This window comes from Aythya ferina, assembly GCF_964211825.1.
Source record: "Aythya ferina genome assembly, chromosome: 9".
Taxonomy (NCBI): Eukaryota; Metazoa; Chordata; class Aves; order Anseriformes; family Anatidae; genus Aythya; species Aythya ferina.
Window position 1 is genome coordinate 2,903,736 of NC_140305.1, and position 22,363 is coordinate 2,926,098.

Here is a 22,363-nt window from a genome sequence, read left to right on the forward strand (position 1 = left end):
GAAATTCTGTGATTCTGTGATTCTGTGAAATATGTACTGACAATCAGAGCTTTTGAAAGAGGCTAGGCTAATAGCAGTGCAACGAGAACAGTATTACCTTTTTTTTCCCTGGATCAGGTGTACAAATCCCACTCTGGGAACCCAAATACAAGAATTAAGAATGACATTCCCCACTATGTGTCGTGAATGTTACAGCTGAGTCATAGTGAGTTCTGCAGGCCTTATTTCAGCAGGATTCTCATTTCTAGGAGATGTAAGCATAATATGAGAACTGTGCTAGTAAGTAAGACTTTTCTGTAAGTAAGGGTTTTGCGGAGGTGATAATTTGCTAGGTAGCTGCGTGCCAGAGTCAGGTATAGAGGCTATAAGGTTTTCCGTATTTCTTTGTGGCTATATTAAGTACTTTGTTAAAGTGTAAATATCTCAAAGGCAAGACTATTCCTACATTGATACAAGCAAAGGGTTCTTGTATACCACTTTTCTGTGCTATGACAACAGGATTGCTTTTACCTGGCCACTTCCAAGGAGTGTGCTGGGGATGTGTGTTCTGTGCCTACCAACTTTCTCTCCTTCTTTAGGCACCCACAGATGCAGTCTGCCTGCACAGTGTACCTGTGGACACTATTAGCTTGAGTATTGTGAGTTCTACACTTATAAACTCCATGAAAGTGATGTTGGCTGCAGCCTTCTATACTACACATTTAATAGTCCCCTATTAATGGCCTCTTTAATGGCCTAAAGAGTAGTCCTCTTTAATGGCCTAAGGAAGAAGGACCAGCAAGACAATGACCCAGGCTTATTGGCTTGTGATTCTCCGGCTATGTGCAGTTTTGGCTTCATTCTTAATCCTGCTTGTGATTTTATGAACAGCCATTCACAGCACTGGAGCACTGCTGGGCTATTTGTGACTCCTGCTATTGATCACAACCTTCTCCCCATTCTGGAGGAGATTGCTGCCTTCGTCCAGTACATAATAGAAGTTTGTTTGTTTTTCTTTAAATAGGAAGGAATTTCATTCCATCACATTCCCTAATGTAGAATCAATCTGTAGGTTGTCTTGAGCAATACAGGCTCAAGGATTATCTGGAAGCGAAGCTGCCAGATCACCTCTGAAAATACCCTCATACAGCCCAGACTACAGGAGCAAAAATGACAGGTTTTGCCAACCTGACATGTCATCAGAATTATCATTGTCTTCCTGAGCATCCAAACTAAAGCAGCAAAACTGCAGTCTCTGAGAAACTATTTCAAAGACCCAAAGGAGCCATCGTTCTGCTTCTGTTGAGTGGTATGCTAAAAATATATATAAATTAAATTACCAAATCATTCGAAAAGAACCTTCCTGAGGCTCTACTGGAAGTTCTTAATTTATTCCAGTCCATCATTCCCTGAACAGCAGATAGGCAAGCACTAAACTGCATATTATTTGTCTTGAATGCAGAGTGGATTGCATTTACCATAAGCACACTGCTGCTCACAACTTTCCTGGTAATGGTATTTAACTGTTCATTTAAAGATAGAATTCTTATTTTCCACACTTTGTTTTTATTGGCTGCCACCTCTATTTCCCTTTAAAAGGTTTTCTTTTGAAGACCAAAACAGTTAGGCACTGCAAAGCCATATGATTTTTTTGACCAACCAGAGAGGCACTAAATTAAGTAAGATCTGTGACTCTCAGCTTTTCCTCTCCTTTCCTGTGGTCAGCCCGTCACACAATGACTCCTGAAAACTGGAATGCTGAAGGCTTTCTGTAAGGGGACTGTAGCAGGAGCAAAATCATCGCCAGCCTATCTCCTGTCTTTCTTTCTCAAATCCAGTGCTGCAGAAATTCTGCCAAAAGTCATTCTGAGGCCATCTGTGATTCCTCATTTAGGTCACACCGGAAGTAGGAAATAGGACTACTAAGTCAATTGTAATTTTGTTTAAATCAACTTAAATTACTAAAAAATTACCTACCTGTCAAAATTAGGTTTTGTCAGGCAGCAGTTTCTATTTACCTTAAATAAGTCAGCTGGAGAGAATGAGATCATTGCAAACAGGCGGAACAGTCATAAAACTACCAGAGAAGGGTCAGGAAAAGAAAATTAGACCAAAAACATTCCAGTAACAGAGAATATGAATTGCTATGTCTTCCCTTAGGGGAATACTTGTGGGACAAGCTTCCCTGCTCCTGCAGTTTTCCCAAATTGCTGCTCTAGGAGCCTCGACCATGCTTCTGAAATCACAGAGAAACCAGAGTAGGCTTTAGGGTAACTTTTGTAAAACGCACACTGACTGTCCCTCCTCTATTGGCTGAACACATGGGACACTCTTCAGTCTGTTTAATACCACAGACTTACTCAGAGGAACATTTTTTACAGTATGATGGTTTGTTGACAGAGACACAAACACTCACATAGACTCCCAGTTTTAGATGATTTCATAAATGTATTTTTTTTTTCCCACCAGTTTCTATTCATTCCACAGTAAATGTTTATTTTTTTCTCTTTCAGCCAGTTTTCTTGAATGTCAGTTCCTTTCCATTATATTCTTTTCTGCATCTCTAAACTATAACAAAAGCAAGACTAACTTGCTCATTATGATTAATTGTCCATTTCAACACCACTCATTTGAGGCTCTGCAAAGAGTTTTATAGTTTATGGGGTGACGGGAATGAAATTTTTACAAGATCAACCCCGATCAGCAGGGTTTACAAGATACACTCTGCAGGGTTTAATTCTCATCTTTTTGTGCCTATATAAATCATGCACAAATGAATGCAATGAAAGCAAAAAATGGGGATCAGACCTGGCCTTAAACCAGACCTCCCTCACTGGGCATCTGGTTTAAGGTCAGGTCAGCAGGATTTATTCACTTATGATGCATGCTGACTTCAGTAGTGCAGGACTGGAACTCGAGGCTGGAGCAATCATGTCGTAAATGCCAAAGGATGGACCACAGACAAGAACTTAGCACAGCTTTTCATTGGCACTCATGTCTTGCTGCTCAGTCTCAGTAAAGGAATGTAACTCTCCTTGTAATTTCAAAGCCACTCCGTCAATCTTTTGAGTAATTATGGGATGACAGCTGATTATACCCTGGAAATGCTTGCTAACACTATTAATCTTTTGCTCATTTGGGCTGTTTATGGCTATAATTATAAATTAGTGAATGAAACAAAGTAATTTCTGATTGGGTGGTTTGGGAAAGAAACGATGAATTTAGCTCGAGTGATTCACTTCATGCTCAGGAGTGCAAGGTGCTGAGCATCCCCTGAACTCAGCGGCTCTGAGTGCTCCCAAGGAGTGCTGAGCCTCTTGGTCACAGGCTGGATCACACCCATAATAACAAGACTGGGGCAGCAGCTCCCAGGACGGTTCTGATTGAGGTTGAGGATAAATTAAAGGGAAGCAACCAAAGAGAACTATTTTCATACAGTGACAGTGGAATTTTGGTAACATTAAGTCTGATTCTTTGAAAATAAATTGTCTATGGAAGATTTATTATGGTTTAACTGCTAATGCAGCTGTTATTAAAGAGTAGGTCAGGCAATGTGATGCATATTTTAATGCTATAGTATTGCAAGATGGGCCTTTAAGCTCATTTTGATCTTTTCTTCTTAAAAAAAAAAAATCATGTATTGCTGTTTTTTCATTTTTGTTTAGTTCTAGTATTTCACAGACTTATGATCAAGTTAAACAGACAAAAGCATTTAAATGATATATACCTATAGAACATTTTTTTTTTCTGTAACTGAAAAGGGTTTTTTAAGCTTTCTATTTCTTTGGAATATTTTTTTTAGTATTATTTTATAATAGAAGCCTGCTATTTTCAGCTACCTCTGACTCATGTAAAATATTGATATGTGTGTTGAATTTATCATTCAAAACCAGTATTTTCAGAAATTACATGAAGTAAATAATTTAACTGGGAAAATAGGTGTGATTTACTAATCTAAGCTCAAAGATAAACTCAGGTTACCGAATGTTTATTACAGGACAATAATAAAATATTATCTTAAATTAGAACAGTGATATAACCACATGAAGCCAAAACCTTCCATTTAATTCTGTCGTTTACATGTACTTGAGCCAGGCAGTGGAGAGATATGGAATTACCTCTGTGACACACGAAGAGGACAAATGTTATAAAACTAGAAAGACATTTGAGGGGACAAGGTGGAACAGAATGGAAGAGGAATGAACTTGTTCTTCATAACAAATAAGTTATGACTACTGCAATTGAAAATATGTGAGGAGTGGCTGGCATTTGCCCAGAAAAAATAGACTGGATTATTACTTGTCAAATTTGCTATTTGTTAGAAAACCCTTTATGATCTTTATTGAGGTATAGGACTTAGGGTTCTTGCATTAAATTTCTTTTTTATTCTCAAAGTATTGCTGATAGTGAATTGTTGACAATTCTATTACAATCTATTGAACAACTTCAGTGTTGCAATATTGCATATGAGCACTGCTGCCTCGCTTCAGCACCTGTGGAAAAGGAATGATAGTGGGGCTCCTGAATGAAGAGGTTTGAAGGCCTAAACTTGTGGAGTGAGATGAGTCTAAGAACAGGAAAAGCCCAGCAGGAGCACAGTCTGTGATTTTCTGTTTTTCTTACAGAGTGAAATAAAGAGTAGTTGGAAGATATGAAAAAGATCTCTTAGAAAAAGATGCAAGTAATCTCTGCAAGTAATGGCTTGTTCTACATGTTAATTTTTACAGTTTCTCTGCAAAAAGTTTGTAGAAGATGCACCATGTCTGAGTGCAGGGGCGCTGGAGAACTTGCTTTGGAGAGAAAGAGAGCTGCTGTTCCTTTCTAAGTGCGATGTAAAAGCTTTGCCACCTTTGTCTTTGATTTCACAAGCCTTTCACCTTTCCTCTTAACTGCACTATAGGTGCTAGCTGTTTAGCACATCTCAAGCAACCAACAAAGCTCTGACTACCGCTGATTTACATGGGCCAAGTAAGATCTTTCCTTCCCTGCTGCAATTCGGTCCTTAGAAAGCACAGCTACAGCTTTCAAAACTCAGAGGGCAGCTTCCTATGATGGGACCTACCTCCATCTGGCTGCGATGATGGGCTTGCATTGTGATGAACGTCTGTTTCCATTCCACGTTGCACCAGTTATGCATATGTTGAAATGTTAAATTGTTGGTGGTTTAGAGAAGAGGGAAGTTGCCAGCCCTATGATTTCATACAGTTAGAAAACAGATGGGGAGAAGGAGATAGGGATATGCAAATACAGTCAGGGAGTCACTGAGACTGTAGAAGAGGTATCTGGACATCTGAGGAAAAAGTCACTGAAGGAATGGAGATTTCTAAAAAAATCAGGAAGCTGTTGTCTCCTGCAAAGGTCCCATCGAATTTTGCCCAAATATCTGCCAGCTGAATCCTAGATGTTATTGCTAATCTGTTGAAAATGCACTGTGCCTGCAAAAAAAAAAAAAAAAAAAAAAACAAAAAAAAAAAAACAACAGCTTGGCAACCGACTGTGTGGTTACAGAAAATTACTTGTCACAGTGACTATCTGAAAAGAGGACTGCTTGCAGTTTCTCCCTTTTCTGGTTTTGCTCACTGCTGCTGTAGTTTTGGAACAAGAAAATCCTTTGGGCTCCCATGTTCAGAACTCCACAACTAACAGGAATGAATTAACTCCTCTCCTCCATGCCTGCTTAACCAAATTAATTAATTTCTCATGAAGAAATTGCCTTACTGCAAAGGAAAAAGTTTTTATTCTTTATGAAAAAAAAGGTTGATAAGGTCAAAAGTCAAAGAAGCAAATGATGACAATGTGAGACTATTTCTTGGGACACTTCTAGAAATTGTTTCTGGAGTTAACTTTTGTAGTACAACATGCATATTTGCACAGCACGTTGCACACTGTGTTATTTTTTAAATAATAAGATAAATTACTACTCAGTTCAGAGATTTAAGTGTCGAGTGAACACTTAATGTGTGAACACTTAACATGTGAACACTTAATGATTGAACATGGTAACAGTACTGGAGCTACTTGCAATAGTATCAGGAGAGTCCCAGACCCTGCTAACCACCATCTGCCAGCTACGCCTTGAAGTTGGTGTTTGTGGACAACAGTGGCATTTCTAACCCGAGTGTCTGCAGAGGCAGGGCGAGACAGAGCTCCTGGACATTCCGTAGCTGCTTGAGCTCAGCACTGGAGTTTCACAGGCATTTTTCCTTCCATCAGGCAGTGTCTGAGTGAAGCCTCTGGGGGTAGGAGATGTCTTGGCCACATCTAGCACTTTTAAAGCACCGCTTTCAACTCTGCATTGTCCTGGGGGAAAAGCTTGAATTTTCTAAGAAGTCTAAAATAGAATTAGCTTATAAGAGACCAGGGACAATAAGAAAATATAGAAGTTTCTAGTCAAATTCCGGCTTTGAACTTGTACATATGGCTTGTGTTTGTTTCTATCACTGTTCTCTTCTCCCATTTTTGTTATGCATTAGAAATCTGTCCTTGCCAGCTATCTCCTGTTCTTTCAATATTGTATATTTACATCCTTCTTTCACTTTTCATTCTCCCCTTCTACTGTCTACCTGCACTTTTGATAACAAAATACCTCCTAGGCTTTCTCTCGGATGCTGCCTCCTGTTTTGTTCAGTGGTGTCCAGGTAATGGTGTTGTTTTGGGACCTGTGTATCAATCTCTATTGAAACTAGCTGGTGCTACTGCTGCTAGAGGTGAGCTGCTGGGCTGTGGCTCCTCAGAACACTGAGTGTGGACGTGACACTCAGCTGATGATTTTACCCTCAACCCTGAAGGCTGAAGCTTTGCCTGCTTTCTGTCCCATCCCATCCATGGAAGCTGTGACCTCAGCTACATGGTATTCTGAAATGGTGACCAACTGTCCTTTTTCCCCTCAGGCATTATAGAAGTCTGTCATTTCTTTCATGGTTGGTAGTATTAAGTGTTCTACATGTCTCCTTTGATTTAACTTCTTCTCGATGACTTCTTATTTTTCAGCTTGATAATGACACACTCTGTATATCTCTCTGTACAAGTGTTACTGTTAAGCTGTTCTGGATCTGAGGTGAGGTTTGATCTGTTGAGGACCTCTTTCTAAAAGTTGCTTACCCATTTTCTACCTTAAGACTGTAGCTGTAGCATACTAACTACTTTTTTGCATCTTCACTTTTCATAGGCCCAATTTCTTACTTGATATTTTGATTTTTTTTCTTTAAACAAACAAACAAACAACAACAACAACAACAACAACAACAAAACAACCAAGAGAGAAGTGCTTGCAATGCCATCCCAGCCACGGCACTGCTCACCAGCAGCCAGCGCAGCCTGTGTAGTGCTGGGGAGCACTCAGCAGCAGCAGAGCTGTTCCTTGGAAGAGTGAGCAGAGGCTGCACGTGGGTGAGTGCAGAGCTGTGCTCATGCTGTCTGCAGTCAGAAGATGTTTGTTCTCTGGTGAATCTCTGCCTGCCTGACAGAGGTGGCAGGAGAAAGTAGGTCACAAGTAATTGCCCAAGAACGTGAGGGGCTTTGCTGTTTTTCCCAAAGTTACCAACTGCACCTTCACCATTGTGTTACTTGGTTTTCAGCATTTCCCCATCCCCACTGCCATGGGGCCTTCTCTGCACCAGGAGCTGGTGGGACCGAGGACCTGCCCTCTTCCTTCACTCTCCCCCTGAGCTGTGTGTGCTGCTTGGGCCGGACAGAGCGAGTCCTGCCAAAGAACTGTGAAAGCATCTGGGCACGGAGTGCTGGGCTTCGTTTCTGCTCTGGCTTCCAGACAAAAGCATGCTGTTCTTATTGCTGCAGGAGCCAGGGTCAAGCTTTCCCTTCTTTCACCCTTGTTTTTTTCTTTAATTTTTACTCCGTGGGTCCAAAAAAAGCCCATCTGCTAGGCCCATAGAACCATTCAGGATAAAAAATGAGGTGTCTCCCTGACTGTTACACAAGTGGGTCTTAAATACATGAATCCTGCGTTCAGCACTTATTTTTCGTTTGGATTTAGTCCTCAGCGCTTGAACATTTCCCAGGCGCCATCCACGCCCGCCAGCTGCTGCTGCACTCAACGCACCGCCTCACACGCGGGGCACCGCTGCGCGGGGACGGGTACTCCTGGCCAGGGGTCGGGGCCTAGCGACCCCTGAGGAGGCGGGGCTTAGCGCAGAGGGAAGGGCTTGTCGGTAAAGGGGCGTGACTTAGCGGGCAAAGGGGCGTGGTTTATGGGACAGCCCCGCCCCCGGCGGCGGCGGTGGCGGCGGCAGCGTGCGGCCGGGCGCGGCAGCGGCTGGCGTTACGCTCCCGGTCGCCCTATAAAGGCTGGGGCGGACAGCAGCGCCCCGCGCTCCTGCCTGCTGCGGAGGAGGAGCGGCGCTGCGGGGTTCCCAGCACCGTTTCCCCCCCACCCCCCCCCACCTTTTTAAAATATTTATTCTTACCCCGCCCCAGCTTTGGGGAGCGGCGGCAGCCCGGCGGGTGCGGAGGGGGAAGATGGCGAGGAGCGGAGCACGGCCCCCGCGCCTCCTCCTGTTGCTGCTGCTCACCCTGGTGTTGCCAGCGGCGGCGGAGCGCAGCCCCGGGCCCGGCCCCAGCCCCGGCCCCGCAGGTGAGGCGCGGAGCGGTGCGGGAGGGAGAGCTCTGGGCTGCGCTGCCCAGGCTGGAAGCTGCCTCGGTTATGGGTTAATTGTTTAATTCGTGTCTGTGCTTCATGGGGTCGGCAGCGCCCCAGTTTGCTGTCGGAAGGAGCGCCGGAACCCGCAGAGGGATGCAGGGCTCAGCCTAGGCACGAGGGTAAAAATAGATCCCCTGCTGGGAAGCCAGAGGCTATGCCTTTCTCCCGCCCCCTCGCTTTCTTCCCTTTTCACCGACAAGGTGGTGATGGAAACGGGTTTTTCCGCTGCTAGGGAAAGCACAGCCTGTTTGCCTCTGCCCTAAACTAAAAGCTCCTAGAGAAGTGCACTTTTTCAGGCAAAAAGTAAGCCGACCCTCAGAGTCTTGTTCTCTCATTGCTCCTTGTGCTTTGTAGTCTCTTTAGCTTCGAGGAGCCAGAAGGTAGAAAGCAATTTTATCTTCAGCATGTAAAATAAAAGAATGTATACAGGAAATTCCCTCAAAGAGAGGTGTCCAAACACATGTGCATCAGACTATATGCCAGAACATATGTCTTGTGCCAGTGCTGCTTTAGAGTCTGTATTTCTGTTCTAGAAATAGAAAGGTATTCCATCCTACTAAACTGTTACCACATGAAATCTGAAGTAATTTTATTTCCTGCCTTGTTTACTCAAGAGTGTAATCCAGTTATTTTTATTATCTGGCTTAATTTTCATTTTGGTGTGCTGAAAGAAGCTCTGCTTTCTACGATCTCGTTTTCAGCAAATTCTGATTTTTGACTGGAAATCTGCTGCCTTAGCTGATAACCAGTGTAAGAAAAAACTTGGTGTGGATGGATATCAAGCACTGCTCATGCCCAGCTTTTTTCTTTTGCTACTTTTGGTCATTCTGTGGGGTTCTCTGAAGGCTGCAGTGTGTGCTGTTGCTCATGCTCTGAGTGCCCTGAGCACTGCTGTCTGGGCCAGGGCAGGCTCGCAGAGCTGCAGCCTCCTAGGGTGTGTTTTGGGCAAAACACTGAGCTCCTGTGTCTGTGGTCAGGGCAGGCTCCCTTGGCAGTTGGTTGTAGCAATCACAGTTACATTTGTTCTCTGCAATATCTATTCAATGTATTTTTAAGCTAGGTGTTTTAGCTGTGGGATCTCAGGCCGATGTAAGTTAACGGCTGGCCTAGTAACCAGTTCTGGTTTTAAATCCTGCTGGTGTTCAAAGGTGTGAGAATCAGACTGTAGTTCAGAGTGGTGGATGTTACACTGATTCAGCAAACTATAAACAAATTGCTACATCTAGATAAATAATAAAAAATGTTACACAAAAACAGTCTGTATTCTACTGTAGCAAACTGCTGAGTAGAAGCTACTCAAGGAGTGGTTTCTTGACCCCAGCTGCTGCCTGCTGCATTGCTCGTTTTCATTCTAGTTTTAACCATTAAATGTTATCCCCAAGTCTGTTGTGTTTGCTTGAAGAGGAACAGCCCTTAGTGTGCTTTCAGTTCTAAGAATCTGACTTTACTTTCTAGTCTAGTCTACTTCTCTTTATTCTTTGTGTGTGAATGTGGACTCTGACTCCTGGGTGGTGAAGACGTAGAAGTTTTAGTGTAGAACAATGGCATCAGTGTATTCCTGTTGCTTACCTTGCAGTGCTGCAGGAGATGTGGAAAGGGAGTGATAAAGACATTTTTCATTCTCACTTCCCACTGAGAATATGGATTTCCCTGCTGTTATTGGGTCTGTTCCCCAGAGGCAGTGGGCTTGGTCACTTGGCTGCGTGGTCCAGTTGCTGCTACAGGTTGTAAAAGCAGTGAACTGGCAAGTGTTGAGCTGACTGGGTGTTGCTGCCATCTGTGTGTGCTTCCCCAAATGCAGGGGTGAGGATTTAGGGTTTGTTGTGGAGAGCAGAGGTGGCTTCCAGTGCTGACGTGGCTAGGCAGTGTGGCTTCTTGTGCTGGCTGCAAGCACTTTGGGCAATAGCAGGTAATGGGTGTAGCTACGGGGGGGTTTGCCCGGAGATGCAGCATGTACTATTGCCATTACTCTTGTTGTATTTTGAGGTCAGCCAAACTGATCATTGTGATTTACGATTATAGCCCTTTCACTGAGGCTCTCTAGTAAAGAAGCAAGGGGATTTGATCACTTCAGCATCTAAACACATACTGAAAAAACTGAAAGACTATTTGGTGGAGGCCATAAGTACAGCACTCCCCATCTTCCTCTTGCAAAGTTTTCTATTTTGTGCTTCTATGCTGATACTGCTTTTGTCCCAGCTTGTCACCACAGTATCTGAAACTGCTGCAAGAGCTTGTGAAGCTATGCTGGTGCTGTCCCTAAGGAGGTCTGTGCCTCTGTACAGGATGTGCCTGTGAGGACAGGAGGAGAGTGCTGCCACCTGCTTCCAACAGGTGAGGGGTAAAGGCATGGCTGTGCCCAGGGCCCTAGCTGTGCTGGTTTACCTGTGTGCCAGACATGTTCATCACAATTTTCTGGGGAGTATTTGGGATCAGGGTACAAAGTCATCCTTCTATCACATGTTTTTCCCCTTGAATATATTGCTGTGTGTGAAGGCAGACTGTGTAGGCAATCTGAGGTCCTTGTAGTACCTGTTTGAGAGGCTGCATAATGGAAGCCTCTGATGAAGAAGAATGAACTTGAGCTTTTTGGTCAGGTTTTTACTTTCCTGTGGTGGATATGATATTGCTCTTGCTGAGATATGCGGTGCAATCAAGTAAGATCACCGGATCTTTAACCAGAAAATGCATTTCTAATTAAAACAGGAAAAAGTAACATAGCTGTAAGTAACAGTGGTGCTGTAAGTTACTGTGTAAAAGTGCAGTGGAATGACCACCATGTTATGCTAGCCAGGAAGGCTTTGCCTGAAATGTTTCTGTCAAGGATCTAAACTAAGATTATTTCTCAAACATTTTTGCACTGGCTGAATATTCTGGAGAGTCATAATTTGTCTGAGTTCTTGTCTTTTTTTCACCATCACTCCTACTTATTTAAGTGACTCAGCCTTTTCATAGGGAGCTGTTTAGTTTGTTGAGCTACTGCTATTACACTGCATGATCAGAAGGAACACCTTTGCATTTCTGTTGAGCTGCTAATCTGTTTAAAACTTAATTCACTGGAGCAGTGTGTCAAGTAATTTCTCTTGGCATGAGGAGCAGGTATGGTCACAATCAGGGCATTTTTATTTTAATTTATAATATTTGTTTTTATAGTTCTTGAGGGACCAGCAAGGAGAGAGATTTTGAAAATGAAGAATATTTTTATTCTCTCTTAATTTAAACACAGCTTAGTTCCCTTCAGCACGGAGCACAACTTGACCAAACAGATCCGTAACAAGAATGTGTCTGTGTGCGTAGGAATGTCGTGAATGTTGTAGAATAAGTGACACTTAATCATCGAGGAATACGTGCTTGCAAGCACAGTCTGACACCACTGTGGTGTATATGCTGTAAGTTCTGTGGTAGAACTGCTTTTTGGTATTTCTTTATGATGAATTCAGTTTTAAAAGTAGAGACTATACTGGCCATGAGGAGACTATGTAAATAAAATCAACAGATTATAACATGAACTCTAGCTTCTCAAAAGAAATAATTTGTAGTGGGGGGGGGGGAGGGGTGCAAACACAAAGAAATAGAATAAATCTTTAATTTGATATCTTGACAGTAATCTGCCTTTTCCACGTTCTCATTGTCTACTTGCATGTCTTTATTTTTAATTAAGAGTTTCATAGTGCTTCAAAACAAGCACTACAGAAATTCAGGTATCTACTAATTGTTGAACTATTTAGATTATTGGCAGATAAATTATGCAGTTAACATATGATCATTTCAATATGTTCCTACTCAAATCAAAATCAAAAATACTGTAGATTACTGTGGATTGCTTAAATTTATTTTCAAACAACTATTTTTGTGATGTAATACAAAGTAATTACATATCAACTTCTTTAATAGTTTAAGGCTAATCAATAGAACTCTGCCATAGTTAAAACATCCTAATTTATAGGAAAACTGTAAAGAAAATCACTTTTAGTGGTTGGCCCACCAGTTCTTTCAGGCTATCCTTTGAAAGTGTTCTAACATTTTTTTTTTCCTTGTAATAAGTTGCAACTCAATTGGTCCACTGTGGATTTTCTTAGAAAACAGATGTAGGACATGGGTGTGTGTCCATTTTAATGGTAGTAGTGATCCTTGAAATGTAACTGCGAATGTCTTTTAAAGCTGACATGCAGTATTTGTAAGTAATGCAGACATTTGATTAGGGAAAAACATACAAACAAACTAAGAAAAAAGACAGGAAAGTGCTAAACAAAAATAGATCTGGTGTTTAAGTGCTGTTCCTTTGAGAGTTATTTTTGTACCTGGGGGGGTCTAAGTAGCAGATTAAGTACATTGACCACCAGAGGGTCTCACTGAAATCAACTGTGCAGAAGATAAAATGTATCTTGTTTAGCAACTGAAGTTCTCTGCCATTTAAAAAGAAGTGAAACTGGATTGTGTAGTTTTGAATCTAGCATGAAAGTTTAATACAACAAAGTATTTCTTTAGGCTTTCATAAGCAGTTCACTAATTCTGTTTTATATCACTGTAAAACATCTTTGTGTAAGATCAGGACTGGGTCCATAAACCTAGTAACTGAAGTTGCTAGTCTTGGCTGTTTGTTATGAGTGCCTTGAAATACACATCATTCATACTGTGTCCTGGTGTTTAGTGTCAGAAGCAGGGCAGAAGTCCTGGGTGCTGTTCTGTGGCTTCAAGGAATGGCTTGCTTGGGACAGACGCTACCTTTCTGTTGCAAGTGTGGAGTTGTAGTCCCTCTTTCACATAGAAAAGGCCTCCAAAAAGTGTGGTTTTCTCCTCCCAGAGCTGTGGGGCCTGCATTTCTGTTCAGTTACTGAAACAGTCCAAGCTGGGCTGTGGAGATCAGAGGTTGTGTTTTGCATGTCCAGTGTCTGGAAGCAGGCTGGACAGAGTGCAGGCATCCAGGTTGGTTATGCCTCTTCAAGACAGCTCCAGCTCCACTCTGTTAAACAAATACTAGTCAAAGGAAAAATCATTATTGCAAATCTTAATTGCAGAGTTTCACTGATGGCTTGATTAGCTGTCCACAAACAAGATTTAATGATGCCTGGTGTTGTGTGTGACCGCTTGTTTAAACAGCTGGACTTGCTGAATAACAGCTTAGCCTTGCTCTTCTACAGCATGCTCTTCTACAGACACACATTTATGAGAGAGACAAAGGGCAAGGCTATTAAAAGGTGGAAGCTGAGTAACCTTTCTCACTCAAGCAGCTGATGTTAGTTGTCCCCTGGCCCCAGCTGTGCAGCCTGTGGCAGATCACAGTCAGACTGTCCATCAGGCATGAACACACCCAGCCCAGCTGCTGTTGTGGCTCTATCCCTGCCTCTCTCAGAGGGACTTCTGTGTCTAACTGCCATCTGGGCACTCATAAACTGCTGTAACCCCATCACCCAATCTGTTTGCTGCATATCAGGAAGCTGGGCAGCTCTCCTTGGAGGAGTTGCTTCATGCTTTGCAAAGATACCATGTGCAAACATTCATTAATAATTCTTTTCCTTGTCTGGAGACTAAGAAATAGGTCTTGTCTTTGTTCTACTACAGACTGATTCAGTAAACAGGGTCTCACCCAAGTCTCCTGCAGCTGGTGGAAAAACCCTGTAAGTGCTGCAGCTTGTGTCTGGGTTTGTTCAGGAAGTCTCACATTAGGAGTGCGGGCCTGAGCAGTGGCCAGTGCTGGGGTGATTGATGAGCGCACACACAGGTCTTAATGAGCCTGTGTTGACTGCAGTACCACTGAATTGAAAATAATTTTTTAAAAATTAATATATATGTGTAATAGCTGAGGCGGAGCCAACTTGCAAATGTTTTTTAAAAATGGTTGTGTATTAATATTGGGAGTAGTTGCTGATCTTTATCTGACAGTGTGTATGTGCCTCACAGAGTTGATCACCAGGTGGTGTTTTTTATTATTATTTTTCAAACCAGCTATATTCAACAGTTAGTCACTTCCATATAAACATTTCAGATGCTTTATTAAGGTGACACCAGAAATAATGTGGTAGAAGGCAGGCAGTAAGCAGCAGAACCGCAGGCTTGCTGTGGAGCTGGGATGTATGGAGGAATGAACTGCCTGTCTGCACCTTGTGGGCTGCGACTTAAAGGGAGAGGATTTCTTTGCATGAGGAATCTTTACTATTTTTATAGCAGACTTTAGATGCTGAAATACACTGTTTGCCTCTTTATAGATTGATTTAGATTGTGGATGTTTTTAATAATAAGGGGACTCTTGAATGTTAAATCTTTTTATTTTTTTTCTGAGTTTTCTAAGTAGAGAGCATCAATTTCACATAGCATGAAAAATAAACCTACTACCCTGTTCAGGGACTGTGTATTAGTATGTGCCAATCTAGTATAAGTTCTGTATTATGAGAAAATTTCAGAGCAACTTTTGCTTACTGTAAGCACTAATTTCTGCTAGTGCGGCTTCTTTGTTCCTTTAAAAAACCAAACAAACAAAAAAAACACATGAGAAGCAGCAGAAGCAGGCAAAGTGTATTGTTACTGAGGAAATTGTAACAGTACCAGCTGTTTGAAACTAACAAACTGGGCAATTATACATTCTATACATTTTATATTTTTTCCCTAGACTGTTTCTGAAGGCTTTCTGCCTTCACTAGTCCTGTAGCCTGGCTAGGGACAGCTTTCTTACGAAAGACCATGCTGGCTATTCAGTACATCCAGTGCTATTCAGAAAATCTGGGGTGAAATAAACAGCTTTATGTGACTCTTCCACCTTGTTTTGCTAGCAGCTTTATTTGACCAGAAACTCTTACCAGAATTGCTTACTGCTTTCTTTGACTGGAAGTCATGTAAAGTACCATGGGATAGATGTATGTGTTAAAGTTCGTGTTTTTTCACATTGTGTACTGAAGATCTTATTTGTTTGCTGCTGGATTACATTAGCCAGGTATATATATGTAGGTATAATTTGTAATTATGGCTACATTACATGTGATGAGTTTATTCTGTTTCCAACTCATCTTTTTAGAGTATGTGGATTTTCAAAAGTTTATTTGGCTTAAGATTCAAGGTTAAGGCTATAACTTTTTTTTGTTTAGAGGAAAAAGTTTTCCTTTTGAGAAGTTTAATACTGTCTTCCTGAAAGACAAGTAAAAGCTTTTGTGCTAAAAGTCTGAGTTTTGAAAGTGGTCTTTAGCATTCTGACTTCTTAGTTGGCATAGTAGTTTTGAGTTGTTTGGATCTATGTAAGTTTTGTCTTGTTCAGAAGATATTGGACAGGATTTCACATTTTTCTGGGATAACTTCCAGAAATATCTCTCATCTGTTAGAGAAATTACAGGAGGTTAGTTGTAGTCTATTACTAAGTATCCTTTACTTCTTCCAAAACTTACTGTTCTATCATGAAATTATAAGAATCTATAATGATGTGTGGATCATGCTTTCACAGCGTACTAGCTGACCTGCATACAGCTCAGCCTGTACTATTGTCCTTCTTTAACTCCACTTGCTTTTTGGGGCAATGATGTTAAAATGGCTTACTCTACAAACCACCTGGGCTGGTGACATGCTGGGAGGTATTCCCAGGAGCTGCTGGTTTGCAAGTTTCTATGCTGTGTGCATGGCTGCTGATGGTGATTTCTCCTCTAGACACAAATCTTCCCTTTTCAGAAGAGCAGGGAGGATGGAAAGAATGAGTAAACTGCTAATTATCTGTTCATTTGGTTTCTAATTCAGACTACTGAAAGTCTCAGAACATATTTTGTTGATCACTATGTGCTTTATGTGAGGTGCATGAGGAAGGAAAATAGTGTGAGGACAAGTCCTCAGGTTCCACTTGGGCCACTGGCTGCATTCTCATTCCCTTCTGGATGCAGACGTTGGATGGCATTGCTCAGTTTCTGGTGACTGGCTGTGGGGTAAGTTGTCTGCTGTGGGAATAAGCAGGCGCATTGAAAGCTGTAATCAAAAACCAAACAAACTTTTCGTTATTTTTTTCTTATTAACAGTTAATCTGTGGAAATAATAAATATTAGCAGAAGTTCAATCAGAAGTCTGTGGTTAGCTGGGACTGTTTAGTGTCATTCTGACAGCTACTTCTCAGTTTACCATGCTTTTAAACATTTCTTATGACTGTTCTCTTGCTGTGTGGCAGAGGAGGAATCCAGACTGAAAACACTTTCAGCTGTGGTACATTTTAGTTCATCTCTCCAGTGATGAAGCATACTCCAGTGTGGTTTAAAGGCAAGCTAAATCCAGTCTTTTTTTTAAATTGTATCCTGTTTATCTCCTCCATTTCTAGAGGTCTGGGAGAAATAACAGATACAACTACATAGCTTCTTTATTGCACTTGAATGTGTCCATGTGCCTTCTCCCCTCCAGGCATCTGCCCAAGCCTATGCCTTGGATTAAGGTCACACAGATAACTGCCAAGGTTACCAGGCTTTCCCTAGAGAACTGTAATATGTGTATTTTACAGTGTGTATATATTTGTCTTTAAAATCCATGGAGGTGTTCCTATTAGATTTCCAGTTCCCAAAGCTTTTCCATAGCCTCTAGCAATTTGTTCATTTGTTTGCTGGAAACCTTTGGTGGATTACTTTGCAATAAGACTGTTTCCTATAGACACTAGGACATGGATCAAACCATTTTTGAAGAACCAGTCATTTATTTACCATTATAAGCCACTAGTTTTACAGATAGGCATAGGATTCAATGGCATAACATGGTGCTGTGTGCAGATATTGTTTGATTTTTCACAGCTTATGCCTACCCCAGAGAAGTCCCTGGCAGTTGAATCCGAGGGCTAAATGTCAGCTCCCTTGTGGCTGTAAGCAACAGCCTCATTCTTGGCTGCTCTAAAGGTACTGTGCTAGTGCCCATAACCCCTGGTAGGAATTATGTAGTAATCTGTCAGTGTTCACTCACAATAAATAAGAACCATGTAGGTGTGTGAGGACTGCAGCACTTGGCCTGTTCCTTTGCCAAGGTATGAGCAGAGAGGTCACCACAACTTAGCGCAGTTCTGCCATGGCAGCACAGGCTGAGACCTCACCATGCAAATCATTGCAAACAAAGGCTCTGTCTTATGGCTCTTATTTCTAAAAATAAATATTTGTGATACAGTCAGATCCATGATAGTAGCAGCACAAAAGGAGTGAAGTGTTTTGATAAACATTCATTGGGTTTCTTAATGTGTTGCCTGAGCTCTACTGTTGTCTTTCACAACTTGAGAACTAAAAGGTTTCCTAGTTCGCATGTAAAAATGAATTCTGCTTGTCACTGGATATACTTCTCTTGGCCGAACGTGTGCTCTCAGGCTTGTTTTCAAAACAGAACAGCTGTTTTGTGAATGTAACTATCTGAAAGCTGTCTGGAATAATTGCACTGTAGTAACTTCAGCACCCTCATATCTGGCATGAAGCTCTGAAGAGATTCTTTTTCTTCCCATGCCTTCCTGTTGAACCTCAGTATAGGGTTTGTGTTCCATTTTCACACAGACTGTCTCAGCTCGCAGGAGCGGGTGCCAGGCATGGTGACCCCTGCAGTGACAGCTGTGGTGGGCTGCAGGCCCTGCTGGGCAGCCTGTGTGGGCAGGGCAGTGGCTTCCTGCTGTGTTTGTGGGTTTGCCTGTATTTTTGTATTTTGGGGATGCTGTTATAGTTGGAGAGAACTGCCATGTGCACATCTGTCCCTCCTTATGGGGGCCAATCAGACAGAAGCTAGATAGCTCAAGTCTCGGGTGTAAGACTGTGCAGCAGAGCTCCTGTGGGAAGGCCTCTGGGTGGAGGGCAGGGTGGGGGTTTGTGTCTAAGCTCAGTGGCAAAGCAGAGCTGTATTGCTTCAGCTGGAGGCTATCACAGTGTTTCTGTGGAGGCTGAGAATTTTGTAGCTCACCTACTGGGGAGTACTTGGCCACAGTGGTTGCTGGGGGGTCTGAGAAACTGGCTAGCAGTGCACAGATATACTCTGCCATGTCTTCTCTGTGCCCACTTTTTACAGGATAAAAGCATGTCTTTTCTGCTCCTTTATTTGAAACAGGCCAGTCTGTGTGCACAAAACCAACCAACCAAGAACCAAAACAAACAACCACTAAGACTAATTAGTCTACTTAGAGTTTGAGATTATTTACAGGCTCTAAATAAAAATTCTAAATACTCTAAATAATGATGTAATTACAATTCTGCTGCACATAAAAAATATTTAAGTACCACATGCAGGTAAAGGTCTGTGGCAGTACAGCATAGACATTGAAATAATGCATTTTAAATCTCTTCATCTGTTTTTAAAAAAAAAAAAAAACAAACACACGAACATCAACAAAAAACATTGGCAAGTATAATGAAAAGAAAGCATTTCCAAAACAAACAGAACCTTTATAAAAATAGCTTCCTGTTTATTTTGTGAATGTTTGTAAAACTGTCACAGGCAGTCTATTTATATGGCTTCATTCACTATGAGCGTCATACTGATTCTTTCATTTTCATGTCAATGTAACTCAAGTAACATACCAGACTGCACAGTGAGTCTTGAAATGCATGAACAGTGTGTAGGTGGAATTACTGTGGGTCTCATTTAAAATAGAGTAACAGTATCACATAGAATGCTAAATTACTTTGTACTTGCCAGACAGTACTTGTATATTTAATACTGTCTCTATTAGACTTAGCTACTGTGGGGGATAAAATAAGATTGATCTGATGCAGTCCACATCTTATCACTTATATCATGTAGTCAAGTTCTGGTTTTGAGATCCTTGCTCTTTGCATTACTCAGGAAGTTCCACTGAAGACTAGGACTAGATGGAAAAATGTCTACCTCTACCAAATTTTGCAGTTACAGTTAGTGCTTTTCTGTTCATCTAGGAAACTGTCAGTAATGGATTCACTTGGCTTGGTGGTGCAGTCTGGTATGATCAGATTTTCCTTTATCTGTTCCACAGTGAAAAATCCTACCTTCTGTAATCAGTTCTGTTTTAGCCATAATCTAAGATATCATGTTCTTCCACTATTCTGTGGTGATTCCTGTAGAATTACTTTAGATTGTGACCTTTAAAAGAATGTAATGAACTATTATTGCTGTGCTTATGTCTGCCTGTGAGTCAGTGTGAGTGTATTGTGCTGGAATCCTCTTTGAGGGTTCTGCTGCCCTTCTGAGGTGTACTCATGGGATTTTGTTCTGATTCTTGCTTACAAAAGGCTCCTAGCTCTCATATGGAAAAAAGATGGTGTAATACACCTTTTAAAACTGTCTTCTCCAATTTTTTGGGTGTCCAGGTTGAGTTGATTGAAGCATTTTAAATATTGCCAGTTTCTTTGCTGTGTACTCTGTTACAGGAGTATCAGTCTGGTTGGCAGAGCCAGCACGTAAAATCTTCTCTAGGACCAGTCAGTGAGTGGTGTGTCCCCACAAAAGCTGGGTGGGAAGGATATGAGAGAAGTCCCCAAAATCATGAATGAGGGTAGGGCAGGTAGCGCTGTCTGCAGCTGAACTTGGGCAGTGCCAGTGCAAAGCTGCAAAAGGTCTATTCTGAACAAGCAAAATTGTGTTTTTCATGGAGTAGGTACTGGGCATGTGTGGCTGTCATTGTTTAAAGATTACATCAGTTTGGTGAATGACTAGGTAAGAGCAAGGTGAAGAAATGGATCAAGTGGTTCAGGGTATAGAGAAACCACATCCAGGTCACAAAAACCTACAAACTGAGACTGGTAGAGAAAGCATCATATATACATACCATATATTTACTGAAAGGGTTGTGCAGCATTGGAATAAGTTGACCAGGGAAGTAGTTGACCACCATCACTGGAGGGCTTCAGGAAACATGTGCATGTAGAACTTCGTGGCATGGTTTAGTTGTGATGAGCTCTCGTGTATCTGAGGGCTGCAAAGTCTGCAAGAGTGGAAGAGACCGAAGGGTTAATACAAATGTTTTTCACAGCAGCCACCTCTAGCAAGTATTACTGTGCTAGTGAGGATCAACCCAGAGGATGTTTTATAGGAAAGTGAGGCAACAACAGGCACTGTGTCTAGAATACCCATTAGAGGTGATTAATTTCATGTTCTGTATGGACTGATCCCCTGGGCTGTGTTCAGAGGGCATCTGTTACTTGAACTCGGGCCAAATGGGAGAGCTACAATGTGCTCTGGGATTCAGGCAGGTCTGATTAAAAACTTGATGTTGGATAGGGGTCCTGTATCTTTGATAGTTTCCAATTATGCACCTTGATTATGCAGTATATTGCGTAAGGTATGGAACATTGTCCAGTCATTTCATTGGGAAAATATCAAACTGTTCTGTGGGAATTCATGGCCTCACTTGAACTATGTCAAAAGCCCTAGGATATGTAAAAGCCCTAGGATATGAAAAGGAAGTTGGTTGCATGGCCACTTGCTTGCATGCAGTTAAGAGGTCAAAATTACACCTGGTATAACCTGCAGACATCAGATTCTGAATAAAACAAATAATAAAAAAAAAACAACACACATGCTCTTGTCTCTGATCAAGGACTTAAAAGCACTGCATGCAACCTGCTAGGGGACTGGTTTCCTCTGCTCACTGCTGGGTGAAGTCCTCTGGTACCATTTGGTACCATTTAGTCCTGTGACAGGATTTGCTCAGATGAAGTAATAAACTACTTTTGTTTCAAAGATTCCTTCCTGTCCAGCGGTCATACTAGCTTTGTTTTTATCTCTTGAGCCAGTTGTTTACAGAGCAGATGTTACTTTGCTTCCTCTTCCTGAGGATAATTTTAAATGCAGTGTTCTTGTCTGTCCTGCCTGTAATATGACAGCATGTTTGCCTCATCTCTTTGAATCAGATGCAGGTGAGTTGTAAAGCCCCTTGATCCGGTGCTGTACAGCATCCTTTTGTTATAACTGTGGCCTGAAAACTTATGTTCCTTCCTTTTTTCTTACAGATAAACTCCTAGTTTTTACTGTAGCAACTAAAGAAACTGATGGCTTTCACCGCTTCATGCAAACTGCAAGGCACTTCAACTACACAGTGAAGGTACTGTATGTGCTCATGCCAGTTATTCATACTGCACAGCCTTTAAGATGGCACAGTAGTAGATGAAGGTGTATTGGCTTGGGCATGCTCTGGGATAAGGTAAGACAGTCACAGAGCCCTGCTGGTGGCCCTGCTGCCTGTGCTCTGGGGGGTGCTTCTTCTACTGCCTTAAGAACTTTTTTTGCAGGTTAGTAAATACCATGGCCAGTGTCTACAGTTGCTTGTAGGCTCTGTTGTGATTTATCATGTAGCCTTGCTTTTCAGTGCTCCTTGTTTTGTTTGAGCAGGTGCATGACTGCTTCTGGAAGCTGCAGTGGCAGCACAAAAGGCTTTGGGTGTCCCTGTACTCCTTAACCAAGGCTGGGGCCCTGCTGTGGGGAAGGAGGGAGGGTCACAACTGCAAGACTGCAAGTTTCCTTGTGCTTCCTGAGAACTTGTAGTTCTCAGAGAGCACAAAATGTTTGTCATTCTTCCCACCCCTTTATGCCTTGTTCTGCATTTCCGTATGTCACATATTGAGGTTGGCCTTGACGTGACCTTGGGGGCAAAAAGGAAAGCACTAACCTCCTTGTAAACTTCTATACAAATTGGTTCTGCAAGAGAAAATTCAGGAATTCAGATCATGTTGTGATAACTTTCCACTTGCTTACCACAGTGTCTAAACTATAATTAAGATGTAATTTGGGTCTCTGAAGTTTAATATCAGATGCTGAACTTGGAAGACTGAGAGAACCTTTCCT

General features: G+C 41.9%; 1 protein-coding gene and 1 long non-coding RNA gene across 4 annotated transcripts in view; one reads left to right on the forward strand and one right to left on the reverse strand.

Annotated features, from left to right (window-relative positions):
- Window positions 1-22,363, reverse strand: part of LOC311441775 — a 333,528-nt gene that overhangs the window by 21,076 nt on the left and 290,089 nt on the right. The gene's annotated exons all lie outside the window — the stretch shown is intronic.
- Window positions 8,224-22,363, forward strand: part of PLOD2 (procollagen-lysine,2-oxoglutarate 5-dioxygenase 2) — a 49,249-nt gene continuing 35,109 nt past the window's right edge. For 2 of the 3 annotated variants that reach the window (XM_084528717.1, XM_084528718.1), the window contains exons 1-2: window positions 8,225-8,569; window positions 21,532-21,623. In XM_084528717.1, coding sequence (XP_084384843.1) covers window positions 8,455-8,569; window positions 21,532-21,623 — 207 coding nt within the window. In that variant the 5' untranslated portion in view covers window positions 8,225-8,454. Of the gene's footprint in view, window positions 8,570-21,531; window positions 21,624-22,363 lie in introns of all 3 variants that reach the window. The other variant, XM_084528719.1, reaches the window with a different exon arrangement.